Source organism: Anolis carolinensis, unplaced genomic scaffold (assembly GCF_035594765.1).
Source record: "Anolis carolinensis isolate JA03-04 unplaced genomic scaffold, rAnoCar3.1.pri scaffold_9, whole genome shotgun sequence".
Lineage (NCBI taxonomy): Eukaryota > Metazoa > Chordata > Lepidosauria > Squamata > Dactyloidae > Anolis > Anolis carolinensis.
Genome location: NW_026943820.1, coordinates 794264 through 816603, shown reverse-complemented (window position 1 = coordinate 816603; position 22340 = coordinate 794264). Strand labels below are relative to the sequence as shown.

General features: G+C 44.4%; 1 protein-coding gene across 2 annotated transcripts in view; it reads right to left on the bottom strand.

The window, feature by feature from the left end:
- Window positions 1-22340, bottom strand: part of cdh13 (cadherin 13) — a 594061-nt gene that overhangs the window by 5227 nt on the left and 566494 nt on the right. For both annotated transcript variants that reach the window (XM_062961847.1, XM_062961846.1), the window contains 2 exons: window positions 4606-4836; window positions 3388-3603 (listed from right to left, as the gene is read on the bottom strand). In XM_062961847.1, the coding sequence (XP_062817917.1) occupies window positions 3388-3603; window positions 4606-4836 (447 nt within the window). The remainder of the gene's footprint in view (window positions 1-3387; window positions 3604-4605; window positions 4837-22340) is intronic.

Sequence of the window (22340 nt, the reverse complement as noted above, 5' to 3'; positions counted from 1 at the left end):
AGCACTTTTTCTCCAGGAAACGGTGTTTTCTATACAGAAAATAATGGCTGGAATCCCACTGGGGACTATTATCATCAGAGATGGACTTACATTTGTGGGAATTCGAACTGGATGTCCATATCCAGCTGTTACATTACAATATACGGAGGCTGCCGAAGTGGTGACCTAGGGCTAGAACTGCGTTGTGTGAAGGGGACTCTATTAAATTACCCACCCAGGATAAAAAATAAGTACATGTAAAAATTTAGAAGCAATGCTCGGATGGAGAACTTATTCAAGCTGAAGGCAAATTCCATGAAGTTCTTGGAGGCCACATCCCAGAAATGGACGGAGCCAAAGATATAAAGGTGGGACCAAAAATGCCAGAAGGTTTTATCTGTTCCTTCCAAGAGCTAAGTCACACAGGACCATTCTAACTTTCTTAAAAAAGATGGAGGAAAATCCTGTACAAAAGTTGAAAAGTTGACATTGAGAAGAAGGTGGAGCCATCAAGAAGGAGGACGTCAAGAGCAACAAAGTAGAACCACAAGAGCAAAGAGCTTTACCAGTTGCTTCGGGTCAAATTAGCTACGTGGAACTTCCACATTCTGAATTTCAGAGGCATTAAATGCAAAATAATGGAAGCTCATCATCTTCCTGCTCTACTTGCAGACTTCCTAGAGGCATCCGTTTGGCCACCTTTGCAAATAGGTTGCTTGCTACATTGAATGTGGCTCCTGAGTCACAGTTTTTCTGGTATTCTAAAAGATGCTCCTGGTCCTAACTCAACATCTTTTTGAATCTTCAATTATTCAAGCATTTAAATGTTTTTGGAGGCCAGAAGGGAAATCGAACTCTACGGCCTTGTGGGCCTTTAGGTTCCTAGCTAAAATCAGCCAGGAAAAGAGCGAGGTCTGCAGGGGAATGGGAGCGCTCTGGGGGATTTCCATGTCAACCGGGAGGCTGCGGAAAATTAATAGAGTGTTAAATACGAGGATCTCTTGGAGGCTTATTTGCAATCTCAGCCATGGCATCTGTGCGATGCTCCATTCCCTGAAACACCTGAGGCCTTTCACACTTAGTTTGACACATTAATTTCGATGCAGAGTCTGCTAAACCTGTTTAATCCCTTCTCGTCAAGTTTATTCCTCATCTCTTCACTTTAATGGAGTGTTTTAACTCGTGCTCGCTGAAGTCCAGCTTTTTCCGGTCAAGCTATTTGACCGGCCCAAAGTTCAAAAGCAAGCCTGGCTTCAAATACATGTTCACGCTCATCTAGATCAGACTGAAGCATCCAGACTATGCGGGTTAAATATAGGATTCCACAGTCACCTATGTACCCATCGCCAAGACACTACACTTGGAACAAGGGATCACCTAAGTAAGTAGGCAAGCATGTCTATAAGTAGCTCCTATATTCAGAATGGGCATGGGCAGCTAGCTCCAGCCCTGGTATCTAGGTCTGGCTCTGGACAGTTATCTGTATATAAGTCAGTGCTGAGGCTGGAGTCAGGGTTATCATGGCATTGAGGTTAGCATGAGGGTTCAGGGTTCTTGTTAGGGTAAGGGATGGGATTAGAGTCAAGGGTCTTGGGCAGGCATGGGCCAACTTCAGCCCTCCATCCAGGTGTTTTGGTCCTCAACTTCCACAATTCCTAACATCTGGTAGGCTGTTAGGAATTGTGGGAGTCCAAGTCCAAAACACTGGAGAATGGGCCCAAGTTGGCCCATGACTGATCTAGGGTTGGTCAGGGCCAAGGCCAACTGTATAATCTAGAGCCAGTGATCCGTAACTGGCGGGGAGCCACCACTGAGAAGACCCTGTCTCTCATCCCCACCAAGCGTGCTTGCAAAGGTGGTGAGATCCAGAACAGGGACTTAATTGCGAGGTGGATCATAGCGGGAGATACGTTCGCACAAGTATATAATCCAGTTCAATGTGGATTTTATACAACTGTGTGGAAGGGGCCATAGTTACATCCCCCCAACCAAGTAGCTGATCTAGAGTTCCACCAGCCTTTCATTCCATCCCTTATAGGCATGGACATTGTCCTCTATGTTCTATGACTTAAGCGAATTCCAACTTATTATAACCCTAAGGAACCCCATCACATGGATCTACGGGAATGAGATTGTGAGACTCACCTAAGGTCACCCAGCAGGTCTGCAGAGCAAAGCAAAGAATCGAATCCTGGTCTCCAGAATCATAGTCCAATGTTCAAAGCACTACACCGTCCTGGCTCTCTATGGACTTCATCTACCCACCCCTAAAAACCTCCTTCACCTATTCAGGATTTTTGAGCATATCCTTGATATATTTTCATCCAGGCAGGAGTTGCAAATGCTTTGTTGCGTCAGTCTGTCAATCTCCTTTTCATCAGAGCCATTCAATTCCCCCATTCAAAAAACAGGTGAAAAAAAAAAAAAACATCCCACCACATATCATTTCTGTGACTTCCTGAACAGGCACATATCCCAAGCTTTGATAATAATTGCCTCATTTAAATGATAATGGCAAGATGTTTTTGTTCTGGCGGGAGAGAGATTCACGGTGGGGCTCTCGTTGCGCTCACTCCAGATTGTCAAATGCACACACACTCACTCAAAATTTGGCGAGAGAAGCCAAAAATTTTAAAAAGGGAGAGGAAGGAAGCTTATTCATTTGGGGGCAGAAGAGTCTCATAAAGCATAAGCAGTAAAGAAATAAGATTTTTTTTTGGGTTGCTGCAAAATGAAGGCCATAACGTTGCCACCAGCAACAGGATACTTCATCTGTTCGGTGCACATTAAGAGCCTCGTAGGTTTTTTTTATGACACCATAATCTTTGATTATTCTGATAAATATTTGGATTGCGGAGGAGATTATGACCAAGTTAATAGCGGCGATAAAACGAACACCTTGGCGTGTGGAATTGAAAAATTCAGATGCGAAATGGGCAACTTTGGGTTGAGTCGCAAAATCTGGCACTTAAATTTCTTAAGCAGCTTTCTCTCTTGTTTCCACAGATGCTAAGCAACAGTAAGGTTGCAGTAATCACAAGCATGGGTTGCTGTGAGTCTTTGGGGCTGCATGGCCATGTTCCAGCTTTCTTTCCTGCTGTTTCACCCACATCTGTGGCAGGCATCCTCACAGCCTCAGGCCCCTTCCTTTTCCCCCTCAGCCGCTTAAGCGGCTGAGGGGGAAAAGGAAAGGGCCTGAGGATGCCTGCCATAGATGTGGGTGAAACATCAGGAGAGAATGCTTCTGGAACATGGCCATGTAGTCCCAAAGACTCACAGCAACCCAGTGATTCTGGCCATGAAAGCCTTCGACAATACATTAATCACAAGCACCTTTCTCTGTTATTGTTTCATGTGATTTGGTTTCTGTGAGATGCAAGATACATATGGTTTGTTTAAGAAACTTACGAAATAAACTGAAGAGCGAAACGAAGGCTAGGACCATGCTGGCGTGGAGGGTGGATGATGCGCTGCAGTCGAATTTGTATTTCGTGCATGAGCACACCTGGATTTTCAGTTCCGTACTGTTAGTTAGAGGAGGTTTCCCAGAATCTGTCACCAAAATGGGGATGTTGTAGTTGGCTTTCTTCAGGTTTGGAGGCAGGGTGATTTGGGCGTGAGTATCTGCGAGAAATAAGGAGGTAACCATTAGAAATGTCTTTATCATAAAAATAACAATCGTCTGACCAAATGTTGAGCAGGATAGTGTGATATGTGACTGTTGGATTCGAATCCTCAGAGATTAGGATTTGAGTGCCTGCTCAACTATGGAAACTTACCTTCTATCCTTACTACAGAGGTATAGCAGTTTGATTCCACTTGAACTACCATAACTGTTTCCATGGATGCATGATGTATAACTGGTTCCATGGAATCATGATGTCTAACTGGTTCCATGTTAGCATGACGTCTAACTGGTTCCATGGAAACAAGACTTCTAACTGGTTCCATGGAAACAAGACTTCTAACTGGTTCCATGGAAGCATGGCTTCTAACTGGTTCCATGGAAGCATGACGTCTAACTAGTTCCATGGAAGCATGACGTCTAACTGGTTCCATGGAAGCATGACTTCTAACTGGTTCTATGGACGCATGACGTATAACTGGCTCCATGGAAGCATGGCTTCTAACTGGTTCCATGGACGCATGACGTCTAACTGATTCCATGGAAGCATGGCTTCTAACTGGTTCCATGGAAGCATGACGTATAACTGGTTCTATGGACGCATGACGTATAACTGGTTCCATGGAAGCATGACGTTTAACTGGTTCCATGGAAGCATGACTTCTAACTGGTTCCATGGAAGCATGACTTACAACTGGTTCCATGGAATCAGCTTTGCATATAATAGAAAGACATGGCACATGTGAACCCTCCAAATACATTAGATTGCAACTCCAAGCACCCGTCTGCCTTGCCTATGCTGGCTACTCCTGATGGGATTTTCAGTTCAAGAACCTCATCTCTGGTGTGACCCAAGCATCCCAGGAATATCAAAATTGCACCGCAGCCTAAGCCTGAGCATAGTTGGCTTTGCTGCACATAGCTGGGGAGAGATAAAAGCCATGAGAAGAGGAGAAATGAAAATGGAAGGTTGGAAAGGTTATTATTTCTGATGGACTTACTGTTGATTCTGGTGATTTTCCATGCTTTATCTTGACCCGACTGTTTGCCCAGCTCGAACTTGAATGGGTCTGTATTAGGGCGGATATCCTTATCTAAGGCGCCCAGGATGACCTTCACGTCTTTCATGTCTTCGCAGACGCTTAAGACCGTTTGATGGAGGGAGGGCGGGTTGTCGTTGACGTCTTCCAGTATGATTTGCAGCGTCCCTGTCCCCGTCGCCGGAGGGCTACCTATGGAGAAAGCCACAGACTTTATGAACTGGGCAATTATGCGCCGTGTGTGTACACACTGATTACGCATGCAGAACCAAGACACTCGTACGGCAAGGCTGTAGATTTTAAACAGATGGGAATCTGGAGATATTATTTGCAGCCCGACAACTCCTCTTTTATATGCATGATTTTCAACACCAGTGCGTTCCATTTCTGGCAACTGAAATAAAAACTGTTCAAGCAGTAAATAAGTAAACAAAATAGAAATTGCTGTCTTGTGGGTTGGAATAGTGCAATCGCACGCCTCCTTGTTCAGAAGTCAGTCCGACTGTGCTTCTGCTTTAAGGATCATACACTTTAAAACCTATGGACCCACCTCACAAGGATTTTCCAGCCCAATGTCTGTGAGATACAAATTCAGGGAATATAAAACAGGATGAAATGAAATGATCTAACGAGGTGATGCATTTTCCCATTAATTTCTCTTATTGGAGGAAGCAAGTTTGCAATGGCCGTTTTGCACCAATCCACTATTTCAATGCAAGAGCCATTTCTATTAGGGTTGTGCATTCAGGGCAGCACAAAAGCTGGGATTTTGTGTCCCAGCTTTCAATGGGGGCCCTGAACCATTTTTTGGAAGCCTCCCAAAATCAGGAGGGCAGATATCTGTTTATGCTCTGGGGTGCTGAAAGATCTGTTTTCTATCAGACCATTATGGGGAGGGGGCTTCCCACCCAGGCTCCCCTTCCTGGTGCACGCTTTAAGGAGGTTTCCTCTTACCTGCAGTTTCTACTCTAGAGGAGGCACTTGGCTGCAGGCGTTGGCTGGCGCATACGCTTTCTGGGCCTGCACACCACACACGCACTGTCTTCAAGACAAGGAGGCAAGTTCTGGGAGGCGCTCGGGTGCAGGCACACTTTCTGGGCCTACACACCACACACTCACTCTCCTTGGAAAGACAGTGTGTGTGTGGTGTGCAGGCAGGCCTAGAAAGTATATATGCCTGCCAGTGCTTGCAGATGAGTGCCTCTTACTTTAGAATAAGAGGCGTTTGGCTGCAGGCAATGGCTGGCTCATACGCTTTCTGGGCCTGCACACTACACACACACACACACTCTTTCCAAGGCAAGGAGGCAAGTTCTGAGAGGTGGTCAGCTGCAGGCACACTTTCTGGGCCGCACACTCACTCTCCTTGGAAGGAGAATGTGTTTGTGGCATGCAGGCAGGCCCAGAACGTATGCACGCCTGCCAATCCCTGCAGCCGAGTGCCTCTTACTCTAGACTAAGAGGCGTTCGGCTGCAGGCATTGGCTGGCGCATACGCTTTCTGGGCCTGCACGCCACACACACACACACTTTCCAAGGCAAGGAGGCAGGTTCTGAGAGGTGGTCAGCTGCAGGCGTGAGCAGTTTCTCTCCTGGGCTACACCACGCCAGCCAGCCACACACTCTTTCCATTCCAAGGCATTTTAAGGAGCCTTCCCACTTCCATGTAAGGCTACAACTGTCAGAATTCCATAGGACTGAGCCACAGCAATTCCCACTGACTGGGAATACCTTGCTCATTATGGTAATAATGATTGCTTCTCAATTAAAACTCAGACCAAAGTGGGAAGCAGCTAAAGTTTGGACTATCTCCTGAACAACAGGAGCCCAGCTTATCCCTCGGTTAGGTTGCATTTATTTGGTTTTGTTTGGAGTCATGGAAATGGCAGCAGAAAAGTGTTGCATGGAGCTTTTATATGAAGATGTGAAACAGGGGAGAGGCAGGGTGTCTCCAACTGACAGCCAAGGTACTTTGGCATCTTTGTTGGATGTAATCAGACCGAAAGGCCGAGAGGATCGCTTATACACCATCCAGTCGGAGCAACCTTTGGCTCTTCCATTGAAAAGAGATCCTGGAAGGAGCTGCTAGAAGCCTTTCTGCTGCTAGGCGCCCGTCTTCGGCAGCAAAACTAAGACCGGCACCTCATTCCACTTAGGTCAACAAAGAGCTGACAGGTGGTAATAACTTTCTGTCACTTTCCAAAGTTAATCCAAGGACCTTATACACAGGTGAAAAGCGTGATGTCTCGTAGCTTGTGCTGGACGTGTTTTCTATCGCTGAAGTTCTCAGAAGCAACACAAAGCAAAAGTAGCCCTTAACTCCCAAAGGCAAGTGTTTTTAATGAGATTTTGGGGGGAATTATTCTTGCATTTCACAAAAGGGGTTTTGTGCTCACAAAAAAAGTCAAAGGTGCAACATGGTGAACAAAGGAAATGGGATTGTTCATGGTTCTCATGAAGGACATTGAGTCCATGCTGCCAAGTTCTTCAATGCCAGTTTAACAGGAGAGGACAAGGTCCTTGGTGCTAAAGGTACCTTAGAACAGTTTGCTTGTAAAATCGCCTGAGTTGTGCCACGGATCATCTTTCAAGCCATATTTTCTAGAGCACCTTTAGATGTCCATCTCCCAAACAGTGGCCATTGGAAAACCAGGTTCCTTGGACCTGAAAGACCTCTATGATCAATAAGAACCTGTCTCAAATTACTCAGGGGTGATTTGATTGTTTTTCCTGCATGGCAGTGGGTTGGTCTCTTCCACCTTAATTATTCTGTGATTCTAAGCATTGATTCTTTATTCAACTATGTTTTCCATAGGTCTAACCAAGTTGGGACTGTAGGATCATTTGTGGATTTTTTTGGGGTCTAATATGGAATTCTGCAGTGGCGCAATAGGTTAAACCGCTAAGCTGCAGAACTTGCTGACCCGAAGGGGGATGGGGTGAGCTCCTGCTGTTAGCCCCAGCTTCTGCCAACCTAGCAGTTCGAAAACATGCAAATGTGAGTAGATCTATAGGTACCACTCCGATGGGAAAGTAACAGTGCTACATACAGTCATGCAAGCCACATGATCTTGGAGGTGTCTACGGACAACGCCGAAATGGAGATGAGCACCAACTCCTAGAGTCGGACATGACCCAATGTCAAGCTTTACCTTTTATGTGGAATGCCAGCTTTCAGTTTAAGGTTGCAGTAGCCAGAGAGGGAGTCACATGGATATTTCGCTGGGAATGCATTAATTTTTTCCATCTGCTTCAACTCCACACTGTGGCCAGTCAACACAAAGACCGTGTCGCACAATTGATACCTGACTCTGCATGCAGAGATTTCATAAAGTCTGAAGGGACCTCGAATCCAACCCTTTACCATGGAGATTTATGCTAGAAAAATCTCAGCCATGCTGTCTGAAACATCCTCGAAGTTGATTGTCAAACAACAACAACACAAACATATTTCCAAGCTCTGGGACACAACCTCGTCTTTGAGTAGAAGAAAAGGAACTGACTGAACGCTGAAAGACAAGCAAAATTAACATGCTCTTTCTTTTAAAGATCTGAGGAAACAGTAACTGTAATAAAAGATCCCTTGTTAGGATGATAAATTATCCCAACAGTGACACCTCATCTGTTACAGACACACAAGCGCACAACAAAGGCAGAGCTGTCGGGTTTCCAGCGCTTGCATCTCCCTCCCTCTCGAATCACAAGGGGTGAGGATTGGATTCCTTTTAATGAGGAAGAAATAATTTCTTCCCCTTATTGCCGGACTAATTGAATTTTCTAAAAAAGGGAGCCTTCTATACATTTCCTTTTGTTCTTGATACATTATGAACCCGAGTCGGAGAGGAGAATGGATGAAAAGGCATCGGAGTATTTGAAATACGATCAGAAAAGTCACCCTTTCATGCTCTTAATTAAAACACTATCTTTAATTCAATGTATTTTATTTCCACACTTTCGCCGTCTCTGTCCTTTTTATCCTATATTGAAAATTAGGGTTGTGCGTGAATTTCATTTCTTTCATTTTCTCAGTTTCCTTCGGTACCTTCGTTACTTCGGGAGCCCGTAACGGGAAGGGCCCTCCCGGTACGAAAACCCGTCCGACACGAAAGCAAGCGGGACCTGATCTTGGCTCCTTCTCTCCTATTTGGGATCACAGTTGAATCTTTTTGATTTCTCTTTATTTTCCTGTTTCTTTTTATTTAGTGGGACTGACTGGGAGTTGGGGAGAGACCTGAGGGACGATCGGTGGGGTATGCGCATGCGTTTGGGGCTTCTTTCGCCCTTGTAGCTTCTGTTTCTCTTTCCCTTCCTCTCCTTCAGAAAATACTTCTAAAAGATTATTATTAACAATAGTAATCCCATCAAACAAAAAGAGAAGCCTACATCTCCTCTAGTCCAGAAAGTATAAACAGCTTTAAGGAAGCAAAACCCCTAGCAGAAAGGAGATTACAGCCTTGCAGGCAAGTGAGATGATTTTTAAGGTAGTCCAGGGAGATTACAGCCTTGCAGGCAAGTGAGGGGATTTTTAAGGAAGTCCAGGGAGGATGAGCTGAGCTCCAGGTCATCACTCTTCCTTCCTTGGGCCTCCTTAAAATGCTTCTTGGGAGGCTGTGTGGCGTGCTGCTGCTTGGAGATAAAGCACAAACACCTGCTTCTCCTGCAGCTGAGCACCTCTCCTCTAGAGTAGAAAAACAGCTTTAAGAACAAGAAGCCTCCTTAAAGCAAATGCCTGCCTGTAGCCGAGTGCCTCTCCTCTAGAGTAGAAACAGGTAAGAAGCCTCCTTAAAGCATGTGCTCCTGCCTGCCTCTGGAGTAGAAACAAACAGCTCAGATGCTTAAAATGATGGGAGGGGGAGCCTGGCAAGGCCCCTTCCCCTATAATGGGCTGGTAGAAAATTGATCTTTTGGCACCTGCAGAGCGAAAACAAATATCTGCCCTCCCGTATTTGAGAGACTTCCAAAAGCCAGGACACGAAACAGCTCATGGTATACCCAGATTGCACAACTCTATTGAAGGTGGGAGCTTTTTCTAAAGCCATTTTTCAAAAAATATCCCCAATGGTATAAAGAATATGGCCTTATTTTGTCAACTGCAAGCATCGTTTTTATTTGTTCTGTCTTGTTTACTTGTCACTCCTTTCTTCATTTTTTAAAGGATTCTTTAGTTAATGCAGTGGGAGGAACAAAAACCATTTCTTGTTCATTCTGGTGACTTATGACCACCGTGCATTATTTATATCAGCGTGTTCTTTGTAACCAATTATCCCCAAATACACCAGAATTTCAAAAGAAAAACAAGCAAATGTCAAGGTCATAAATGGAGACCCGTTCACAACTTTGCTGTGGGAGGGACATCAAAAAAGACGCCAGAGATAAATGGATGCAGTTGAGACTGAATTAAACACCCAGCTAAGTATACAAGATTCACATTATTCATTCTGTCTCGGTAGATAGAAAATAGAGGCTATAAATGGCAAATAAAAATAGCATCTGAAAGCACACCTTTTGTTCAGTGCATAAAGTGAATCCCAGATGTAGCATTTGGCTCTCATTTCAGGGTGTTACTTCTACTCCATGCTTTACTATGAACTATCCAAAGTGCTGAACTCTGCCTCACAAAGAGGTTCAGCACCACGGGGAATTCCTGTAAAAATTGGACTAAAAGCAGATTCATATTATCGTTGAGAAGGAAATCTTGGCAATCATATGCCAAGCTAAAGAACTCAGAAGGATTGTTTTAAGTTCCCGTGTGAGGAATGTTGCACCTCATGCAGAAAGCATTGCTTCCCAGGCAAAAGAAACATGTGCAATTTTTTTGTACAGAACAAGGTCCAAATTGTGAACGGTCTTCAAAAATTGTGTTTGTGAGAAACATCCTCCTCCTCCCGGGAAGAAAAATGTTTAAAATAATGCTTTCTTTGAGAAGAGACGTGTTGAAGAAATACATCCCTACTTGATGACCCCATCCACTGAAACCAAAAACTCTCTATTTCGAGACATTCAGTTGCCTTTCCCAAGAGATTCTGGGTCTCCAGGTCTTCCTGAAAGACAAGTTTACTAAATATTTTGACCCATCCTAATTGACTGTATGGGAAAGGAGCTGGAAGATGATTGTCAGAAGGACCTGGAAGGTGTGTTTCATATCCACCTATGCCTGGAAAGCAACCAAGTTAAACTTCATGCACAATTGGCAGGCATTCTTGGTCATTGGGATGGTACAAGACTGAGAAAGTTGAGAGGAATCCTAGTCTTCTCGAGCTCCATTTGGTGTAAACATTGGCATCTGGGGAGATGGCCAAGGAGTTGGGTTTCAAACATGGCCTTCAAAGACAACTGTGTTGGATGACAAGAGTTGAGAACATGGCTTTCGAAGACTAGTGTGTTGGGTGTCCTATCAATAAGGTCTTGATGCACAGGTGCACTCATTAGAACACACATGTAAAATTACATGTAGACCAGTGGTTCTCAACCTGTGGGTCCCCAGGTGTTTTGGCCTACAACTCCCAGAAATCCCAGCCAGTTTGCCAGTTGTTAGAATTTCTGGGAGTTGAAGGCCAAAACACCTGGGGACCCACAGGTTGAGAACCACTGGTCTACATGTAATTTTACATATGTGTTCTAATGAGTGCACCTGTGCATCTAGACCTTATGATAGGACACCCAACACACTAGTCTTTGAAAGCCATGCTCCCAACTCTTATCATCCAACACAGTTGTTTTTTAAGGCCATGCTTTGCATATATAAATAGGACACCTTGGACAATGCTCTATGAGCTTCAAGGCAGGACTTGGATGGTGGTGGTGCTATGTATTTGTGGATCAATACGGGGATATCTCTGCTGCCATACTAGGCTCCCCACATCTCTATGGCCATATATCGTTTTTCATGCAAGTTGGTGATACAACCTTCTCCCTTTCCCACAGATGTGGCACTGGCTATATCCCTTGATCCTAAAAGAACTTCTTGTCTTTGGGAAAAGATGGATTCTTGTGTTTCACCTTACCCAGAGTTCGGCCTCCAGCTATCTATCGTTGTCCATATCTGCATAAGAGACTTAAAACTTCTACTTGTTTCGGACCAGCACAGCCGCGGAAGGCTTATCTAAATCCCTTTCTACAGGAATCTCTTATCAGCGACAATTAGTGTGCGTTTGTGTGTCTTGAGGGGAGAACTTTAATTAGAGTTTCTAAATTATTCTGGAAACCCATTTTAGAGTTAGTGCTATTATCATCTCTGGGAAAAGAACATAAAAAACTTAACCACATTAATAGACTGAGTAACAGAACTTTCCTTAAAGCTGCAGCACATGGCCAGAAGCCAAAGATAAGCTTGAAGAGCTTCAACGGCTGATGTTGCAGTCTCACACATTGTAAATACCCGAATTTTCGTCCGCATTTTAAAAATATATAGCATATCCCCTAAATCCACAGGGAATACCTTCCAAGATCCCACATGGATTCCTAAAATATTGTGAACCCTATATTTTAAGCTTAATACATACCCCATAGAATTGCTTGGAGGACCTAGAGAGGCCCATAAACACTTCTGGGGAAGAGGGATATTTTGGATTGTGGGTAGGTGAAACCATGGATATTGAGTCTGTAGATAAGGAGGTCGTATCATAATGGTTGTCATCTCCAGAAAATGTTTTGTAGAGCAGATCTGGATGGACTAGTAGAAGGTAGGACAAGGCGACCTGGTGTTGTCCAGATACTTTGGACTAGAGCAGTGCTTCCCAACCTTTGGTCCTCCAGGTATTTTGGACTTCGGCTCCCACAGTTCCTAACAGCTGGTAAGATGGTTGGGATTTCTGGGAGTTGAAGCCCATAACACTTGGAGGACCAAAGGTTGGGAACCACCAGGCTAGAGTTTGGAAGAAATTCTGTAGGTTTTTGTGAGAATTGTCCCAAAGAAATAACATTGTATTTCATTCACGGAATAACAAGACCAACCATAGAAAGTTGGATTAAATAAGGACCATCTCATTAAAGTTAATTTAATAGGAGCCAGAAGAAGTAACGTGTTGTGGGTCCAGTTGAAGCTAGGTGTCAACCCTATTGTTGTTGTTGTTGTTGTTGTTGTTGTTGTTGTTGATATTGTTGTTGTTGTTTATATCCCTCTTTATATCTCCCAAAGGGGACTCAATCCTAGACTACCTCTTCTGGTTTCCCTTGGGTGAAATACTGGAAAACCCAGCTCAGCCCAATAACTCGGTTGCTCTCTGGACAACGCAATCCAAAGAGACCCACAAACTCACTCCATCCTAAACTGTTGTGTTGTGCCATACAAAAAGTCTCATGGTTTCCGATCATGGAGGCCATCAATACCATGGTGTTCACCATGCTTGTCCAGATAAGCATTTTTGATAGATATGGTGAGATTTGGACATTTATTGTATCACAATTTTTCGAATTCTTGTGGGGGCGTGATCCAGGAAGTCAGGTCAGCAACAGAAGTATGATGTGACCTCATATGGACTCACCTTGCTTGGGCTTGAATGAGCTCAAAACAGTCTAATAGAGGCATGGGCAAACTTGAGCCCTCCAGGTGTTTTGGACTTCAACTCCCACAATTCCTAACAGCCGGTAGGCTGTTAGGAATTGTGGGAGTTGAAGTCCAAAACACCTGGAGGACTCAAGTTTGCTCATGCCTGATCTAATAGAACAAGGAATGCCTCACACCATTTGAAAATATCCTTTCATTGAGAAGTCCGTGTCCATCCAATTTAATGCCAGCAGTTGGCTTGATCCTTCCAACAAAGAAGTCCCTGGCCTACTATATTGAAAGGTATGCTTTATGCACATCCATGTATTATTTTCTTTTAAAAGGAAGTCACTAGAAACCTAAATCCCATTCTTATTTTAACAGGCCAATGCATTGTATTCCAGCCCTGTGTAGGAGACAATGGGATTTATTCTGAAACCACATCTGAGCTCAACCTGGGCCTTCAGCGACCTCCACGGCTTTGAGCTTTGACTTGTGTTCTTCTCCCTCGTTTTCTCATTTGGTCTTCCCTTTGCCTTAACAGAGGTGATGGTTGCACCGTGAACTCAATGGATTGCTTTCATATGTGTGTGTGTATATATATATATATTCGGTTGATATTGTTGCAAAAAGAAGGACAAAGAAGAACTGAAAAGGTACATCAGAAAAATCCTAAAACGGTTCTCAAGCTGACATGCCAGTTGCCCAAGCTGACCCCTGGATGTACCTAAAAGATGGCATTTCTCCTTTAAAAAAACACTTTGATTAATAAACGACATGTCGTAAGCGTATGTATGGTTCACAGTTGGTGACATGGGGAATCTAAGAACGTGTATGAAAGCACGACCAAGATGAAACCGCAGGGAAGGAACGGAGAGGCTCACAAGCAATTTCAACCTCTACCAACATGTAGAAAATGGTTCAGATCACTCAGAAAACGCCAGTTTTCTCTGCAAGGTAGCATTATCGTAATGCGAGTTATTTGCTCAAAAATGAATTACTAGGATTACAGTTATGGAAGCAAAAGAACGGAATCCAGTTGTGGATATTACTAGATGTATGTATCGATTTATGGTGAACACAGAGATTTCAAAGGAGGGTTTTTAGGGCAAGGAACACTCAGAGGTGGTTTGCCACTTCCTTCGTCTAAACTAGTGGTTCTCAACCTGGAGTCCCCAGATGTTTTGGCCTTCAACTCCCAGAACTGGTTGGGATTTCTGGGTGTTGTAGGCCAAAACATCTGAGGACTCCAGGTTGAGGACCACTACTCTAAATATTCTCCAACTATATTGGGTTGCAGAGACCTCCCAACACTTTAAAGACGCCAGATCCCATTACGAAACCTTTGAACCTTTTCCTAGAATCATAGAGTTGGAAGAGACCTCATGGACCTCATCCAGCCCAACCCCAATTCCCAGAAGCAGGGAAATCACATTCAAAGCTCTCCCAACAAAAGCCTCCAAAGAAGGAGCCTCCACCACATATGTGTAGAAGGTGAAAAGCAGAGTTTTTTGGCATCACTGTGTTGAAAGTGAGAGCTGATGTAGTATGGTGACCTAATATGACTCTCTGGGAACATCCAGATAAGAAGTCCATAATCCAGGGACAGATGGACAACCTCATGTTCTTAATCTGTTCCTCACAAGGTTTGGCTTCCAGACCTTTCACCATGTTTGGTCAACCCCCTCTGGACATGTTCCATATGTTGTTCTTCTAGGTTGCTGCCTTTATTATTAACTTGACTTCCAAAGAGAAGATCAAGCAAGACGAAAAAGTTAGAGCTTGGTAGAACACGTAAGAGAGTTCCTCCTGCAGATGTTAACAGTTGAGCTCATATAGGAAAGGGAATTAAATCTATATCACGCGAAGATGAGCCAGAAAGACATGGAGATTCATACATTAATCAGCCCTTGGTCTTACACTCTACTTGATTCATCATCAGCCGTACCATTTGATTCCATCTCATGCCATTCTGCTAATATCTCCGCACTTGACTTAAAATCAATCCCGAAAGGTATATCTTCACCTGATACCAAATCCTCCAATTTAAATGCTTTTTTGGGGAGAAAGGGACAGATCCATAAAGCAAACCTGCGCCTCTATTTCTTTCCTCTCTCGCCTCTTCCTTTTCCTGCCAACCGATATTTGACTCTATAATTTACGAAAACAAACTGTACTTTCAAATAATGATCACTCATAGATTTCAATAATGCGCGCCATTCCTAGGTTTGAGTAATTATGCTTCACGAGGCAAAGCTCTTATCAACCGGCTGCCGACATGTGCCATCTATCTCCAATACCGTTTGCCGCAAATGGTTTCTTTTCCCCCCAAATCTGCAGCTTACAGTGACTAATTTAAACAATATTTTCCCCGCAATTCATATATTGCCCAAACTTAAAATGACAACTAAAGGATGAGCATTCAATTTATTTTCCCTCTTCAATTAATAGAGCAATTAAAATAAAAGGGTGCAAAAGCAACTTTAATTGGGTTGCCATGGCCACTAATTGCCTGATTTTCTTCCGAATGCGGTGTTTTAGGCGGAGTCAATCTGCGCTAATTTGATTCCAAGCATCATGATGTATCTAAACAGGTTAAGGCACATGGAGAGGCAACTTGTAACTGAAGTGTGTTGTGCAGTTTTCCGTTGTATTCATTGTACCAGCTGGCTTTGGCTTTTAAAATAATAATAATAATAATAATAATAATAATAATAATAATAATAATAATAATAATAATAATTGTGTGGTTTTCTGACATTGTATATTTCTGCCGCTTCTGTGACTTTGTGATACGAAATCCAGCATATCTATCTTGTTTGCTGTGACATAATAAAATAATAATAATAATACTTTATTTTTGTACCCCACCTCCATCTCCCCAAGGGGACTCGGAGCGCCTTACATGGCGACGAGCCCACCAATTGGCTTGGTGTCAATGAAGGACACCCAACGACGAAGCTTTGAGGCCTTAATATTAACACATTCCACATTTACACATTAATATTTACACATTATACATATTTTCACCGTGGAGTGCTGAAAGATCCGTTTTCTATCGGCCCATTATGGGAGGGTCCCCTTCCCGTCATAGGCATTTAAGCTGTTTCTACTCTAGAGGAGAGGTGCTGCTCATAGCTGCAGCAAGCACGCACTTTAAGGAGGCTTCTTACCTGTTTCTCTACTCTAGAGGACAGGCACTTTCTGGGCCTGCACGCCACACACACACACTCTCCAAGGCAAGGAAAGAACAAGCAAGTTCTGTTTCTTACTCTAGAGGAGGCACTCACATGCACTTTCTGGGTCTGTATGCCACACAAGGCAAGGAGGCAAGTTCTGTTTCTTACTCTAGAGGAGGCAGTCGGCTGCAGGCAGCACTTTCTGGGCCTGCATGCCCCACACACACTCTCTCCATGGCAAGGAGTCAAGTTTTGTTTCTTACTCTAGAGGAGGCACTCACATGCACTTTCTGGGTCTGTATGCCACACAAGGCAAGGAGACTAGTTCTGTTTCTTACTCTAGAGGAGGCAGTTGGCTGCAGGCAGCGCTTTCTGGGCCTGCATGCCACACATGCACTCTCCAAGGCAAGGAGGCAACAGGAAGTTTTGTTTCTTACTCTAGAGGAGGTAGTCAGCTGGAGGCAGGCAGGCATGTGTGCTTCCTGGGCCTTCACGCCACACACACACTCTTTCCAAGGCAAGGAGCCTGCTCACAAAAAGCAGGCAAGGAGCTGAGATCGGCTCCTGCTTGCTTTCCATGCCGAAATGATTTTCGTACCAGGATGGGGCTTCCCGTTACCTGCTCCCGAAGTATCGAAGGTACTGAATTAAACTGAGGAAAGGGATCCCGTGCACGGTATAGATGCACCCTTAGTTACTTTAAGACTGCTCTTGTGTCTCAACCCAAACTTCCACAATCATGATTGCACTCTTCCTGACTCTCCATATTTTCCCTATGGTAATTCTTGTATGCCTCATCTACATTGCCATATAAAATCCAGATTATCTGCTTTGAGCTGGATTATATGGCAGTGTAGACTCATATAATCCAGTTCAAAGCAGGTAATGAGGATGATATGGCAGTGTAGAAGGGACCTTAGTGTACAGATGTACTGATCTGGGAAATTAGAACTTCTGGTCCAGACACAGTTTGCTTGTCCTAAACCAGAGTAGTGTCAATGAACCAATGGTGTGTTGACACTTCCGCACACTCCAGCCCAGCGTGAGCAACTAGATTTAAATTTTTCTGTCTCTGTAAAACCTATACAAATAAATGGAATGAAAGGGCTCTACAGATACAGATAATACCTTGACCTTTATCAAAACCAAGAGTGTACAAAGCAAATTAGGATATTCATTCAGAAGTGGGGGATTGTGCTATGAACGGGAGGTTCTGTCGAGAGAAAAGGTCACGTTTTATTACCTATGAAATTAAATACTGTGCTCCATCAATTTTTCAGTAGCAGGAGTATATCTAGTAAGAGTCTCCGGGGTGGAGAAGGCCACACTCAGACAAGCAAAGCCAACCCATACATGTGACAAGAGCCAGCTCAAATGTCCAGTGGTCAGAAATGGTGGGAACCTTAGGAGGCGTCACGCTGAAGCAGACCTCAGCAGAGGTAGGTGGTTTGCATGGCAGTGAATGGGAAAAATAGGATTTTTCTAGGCCCCCCCCAGGCAGTTTCATGGAAGTTACTGTAGAGTTGCGTACCATAGAACAACAAATTCTATAGTAATCTCTGCGTCATCCAATGCAATTCTATAGTATATTCATGTCATTTAATGGCATCCAGTCATATCCACACTTGGTAACTAAAGTCTACTTAGAAATAGATACAGGTGTCATAGAATACGATAGGGGGAAACCTTGTCCTGTTTCGTGTCCCAGCTTTTGTTGGGGTCCTCGATCCATTTTTTCTAAGACTCCTGAAATTGGGAGGGTTGTTTTCAGTTATGGGAAGGGGCTCCCCTTCCCGGCATGCATTCTTCTTACCTGGCACCTGCTGCTTTTAGTCTAAGGTAAGAGGCTTTGGGTGTAGGTACTGGCAGGCGTGCATGCACTTTCTGGGCCTACCTGCACACCCAGCCACACACGCACTCTCATTGGAAAGAGGCCCAGAAAGCATGAGTGCCTACCAGTGCCTGCAGCCAAACGCCTCTTATTCTAGAGTAAGAGGCGCTCAGCTGCAGGTCTGCTCCGAGCCTGCCTGCCTGCACACCCTGCCACACACACCCTGCTACATTCTCTGGGAATGCGTGTGAGGTGGGGCGTGCAGGCTGGCCCAGAAAGCACAAGTGCCTACCAGTGCCTGCAGCCAAACGCCTCTTATTCTAGAGTAAGAGGCACTCAGCTGCAGGTGTACTCCAAGCCTGCCTACCTGCACACCCCGCCACACTCTCTGAGAATGTGTGTGTGGTGGGGCATGCAGGCTGGCCCAGAAAGCATGAGCGCCTACCAGTGCCTGCAGCCAAATACCTCTCATTCTAGAGTAAGAGGCGCCAGCTGCAGGTGTGCCTGCCTGCACACCCTGCCACACACACCCCGCCATACTCTCTGAGAATGCGTGTGTAGTGGGGCATGCAGGCTGGCCCGAAGCACACCTGCAGCTGAGCTCCAGCCCTGCCTGCCTACACGCCCCACCAGACACGCACTCTCTTTCCAAGGCAAGGAGGCAAAGTTTGGATGCACACAAAAGCAGGCTTTCATGTCGAGCGTATTTTCATGTGGGGAGGGGGCTTCCTGTTTCGTGCTCCCAAAGAAACGGAAGACAGGAAAGAAAAGTTTGAAACGAATTTCGTGCACATGTCTAGTATATGAGAAAGGTGAATAAATAGTGTTAATAATAAGTAACAAACCAATGAAAAGAAAAATCATCAACATCATCTGGTTGTGCATAGGTAATATATTGCAGTTATTTTAGAAGTTATTTTGAGACATTTTACATAGGCAGAGCCTTTGTTGGATGAATCTGATGGTGTATGTGTTGCTCAACCAGCAAATCTCTTTTTATCACCAGCCAACCAGAACTAATGCCAGTTCCGTTGCCCTTTCCACCAACCTTGGGATGCCATTAAGATTGCCATGAGAAGATTTAGAATTGCAGTTTAGGGTTTATGGATACCACGCCGCTTTCCCGAGAGCAGTTGGCCAGAGCATTTCCTTTCGATACTCTTCCAGTTAATTTAGCCTTCCCCGAAAGTTCCAGGAATGACTCTTGTGCTCACATTAGACTACCGAAGCACTCTCCTACATGCATTATGTAGCTCATTGGGAACATAATAAGCTTGAGAAAATTAGGCATTAGCATTGGTTGACTGGGAAAATGATGGCGGAGTCGCTTTCATTGCATTAGTGCATATGGTTGGCCACAGAATGAGAGAGATCAACAGGGTTACTCAGAAAACATTCAGATGATCCAAAGCCAGTGGAGGGAATTGACTTATGTGGACGTTCAAGAAGGCCATCATCATAGATCTTGGGCTAGTTGCATCTAAGGCTCACACACGGAGACCTTTACAAGAAGACATCAGTTTGCGGCCGGTTTCACTGAACGGCAGGTTAAGCTCTACTGCCATTAATATTCAATGCAGCACAAGTTGTCGCCTGGACTGTAGTAGTTGGAAGTTCATTCTCAGCCGACTTTATATTACTACTTTGCATCTAAGTAGGTAAAACTGTCAAGATATGTGGTCCTTCCAGCTCATTCGTGATGACAAACGATGGCAATACTGACATGCCGCTGAAAGAAGCGAGTTCGACGGAGGAAAGAAAAGCTTTGGGTGGGATTGTCTTTCTGGATGCATCAATTAAATATTTGCCATTGATTGAAAGGTAATGGAGCACAAGCTGATCACTCACAAAGAGCTCGCCACCTAAAAGCACATCACTTCCACCCAATGATCTAAGTTGATTCAGAGGAGCAGAAGGGTAAATCCATCCAAACCTTTCTGATTTTCCATCCCAGTTTCAAAAGTCATTTCCAACCATAATGAACAACAATAATGAATAATAAAGAAAGCACATGAGCTGCATCAGAGTAAGATGTCCAACTGCTTCTATGGGAGACCTTCATGTCTATGCGTGTCTACAAGATGGCCTGAACCATTGCATTGCTCGCTCTGGTGAAGGACAAAGAAGGACCCCTCCAAAATGCTCTGACGAGTGTATATGGGGAGAGGGACAGCTCATTGTGAGAAGGCATGATGTTACAAGGGAGACAGCAGTAGGAACAAGAGGAGGATTACATTAGAAATGGTTAGATTTCATCAAGGAAGCCACCATCCATGGTCTTCAAGCCCTGAGTAGAGCTGCTGAGGATACGATGACTTGAGGTCCCTTCTTCATAGGCTCTCCATTAACTGAAGTCCAATGGATGGCAGGTAACACCAACAACAACTCACAATATCGGGACGACCAAAAATGCCTTACTTTGCTATAGTTATTGCTCTGGGAACCCAAAAACTCATTCCCTCAGCATGTGACGATTACATTAGAAGCGGTTAGATTTCATCAAGGAAGCCACCATCCATGGTCTTCAAGACCTGAGCAGAGTTGCTGAGGATACAATACGATGACTTGGAAGTCTCCTCTTCACAGGCTCTCCATTGGCTGAAGTCCAATGGATGGCAGGTAACACCAACAACAGCTCACAACATCAGGAGGACCAAAAATGCCTGACTTTGCTATAGCTATTGCTCTGGGAACCCAAAAACGCATTTCCTCGGCATGCCAGGCATCATGCTCTGCAACCATAAACTTGCCGTTCTAATCACATTACCGTTTTGTGTCCAGACCCCATACAAAAGATGCATTATCCAAGACTAACAAATACAGGATGAAGAATAAGTTCAGTGGTTCAGGGAGAGAAATGCGTTTATGAATATCCAAGCAAATCGGCACAGCGAAGGGGCATTTCCCCTCTTCTCCTGCTTTGCATTTTAAAGCCATATTCTTGTCAAATCCTCACAAACGGTTCCCTGTACTGACTTGTGCGGGACAAAAAAAAACTGTAAAATTACCCTCTTATAAAGAGCATTTTACAATTCATCTCTGTAGCTAAACCAGCTGCATCTCTGAGAAGCGTAAGCATATTAGCTTTTCCGACACAACGTACAAAGCCCTTATTTATTTATTTTTTGCCTTTCAGCTGCGCAGGAGAACCGAGCATCTCTCCTCCTCTCTATTTGTAATGTGCTACAGAAGTAACTTGCAAGGGGTTTTCATAGCTGCCTTTTAATTTAGATTATGTGCAGCAGAAGGGACTTTAATCCACATAATATGTTAAAAATATTGTATTTTAACAAGGGTTTTTAATTGTGTTCCCATTCTAATTGCCATTACACATTAAATGGAATACGAATCTGGTTATGCGAAGATGAGAGTTACTTATTGCTGTAGCGGTGCCAAGGGCTTAATATCAGCTCAAATATTTTGCAGGGTGGGCGGGGGGATTAATTCCGCCCACAATTATATATCCATCATCCTAGGAACAATGGCTGTAAGCCTTCCTTTATTGCCAGGAATAAAAAGGCACAATGGCCGTGATTCCTTCTAACTGTATGATGTCGCCAACGGTAGGCATGAAGAGCAGCATGGGCGCTGGGTGGCATGGGCTGGCACTCAACCAAAAACACAAACAGAGGTCGATGCATGCTGGCCACACTTCATTCATATCCTCCTTCCTGCCCAACTGCCTCTGCCCTGGCCTCGAAGGGAGCAAAGAAGAGGCTGGAGATCAAGGAGATGCCATCATGCCTAAACCCAGAAGCAGATAAAAGGTTCTTCATCCCAACTGCCTCTGCCCTGGCCTCAAAGGGAGAGAAGAGGAGATAGGCATGGCTCCACATCATGAAGTATCGGCCATCATGCCTAAGCCCAGAAGGAAATAAAAGGTTCTCCATCCCAACTGCCTCTGCCCTGGCCTCAAAGGGAGAGAAGAAGAGGCAGGCATGGCTCCATCATCATCAAGAAGAAGCCATCATGCCTAAGCCGAGAAGGAGATAAAAGGTTCTCTATCCCAACTGCCTCTGCCCTGGACTCGAAGGGAGCAAAGAAGAGGCAGGCATGGCTCCATCACCATCAAGGAGATGCCATCATGCCTAAGCCCAGAAGGAGATAAAAGGTTCTTCATCTCAACTGCCTCTGCCTTGTCCTTGAATGGAGAGAAGGGACAGACGTGGCTCTATCATGCCTAAGCCCAGAAGCAGAAGAAG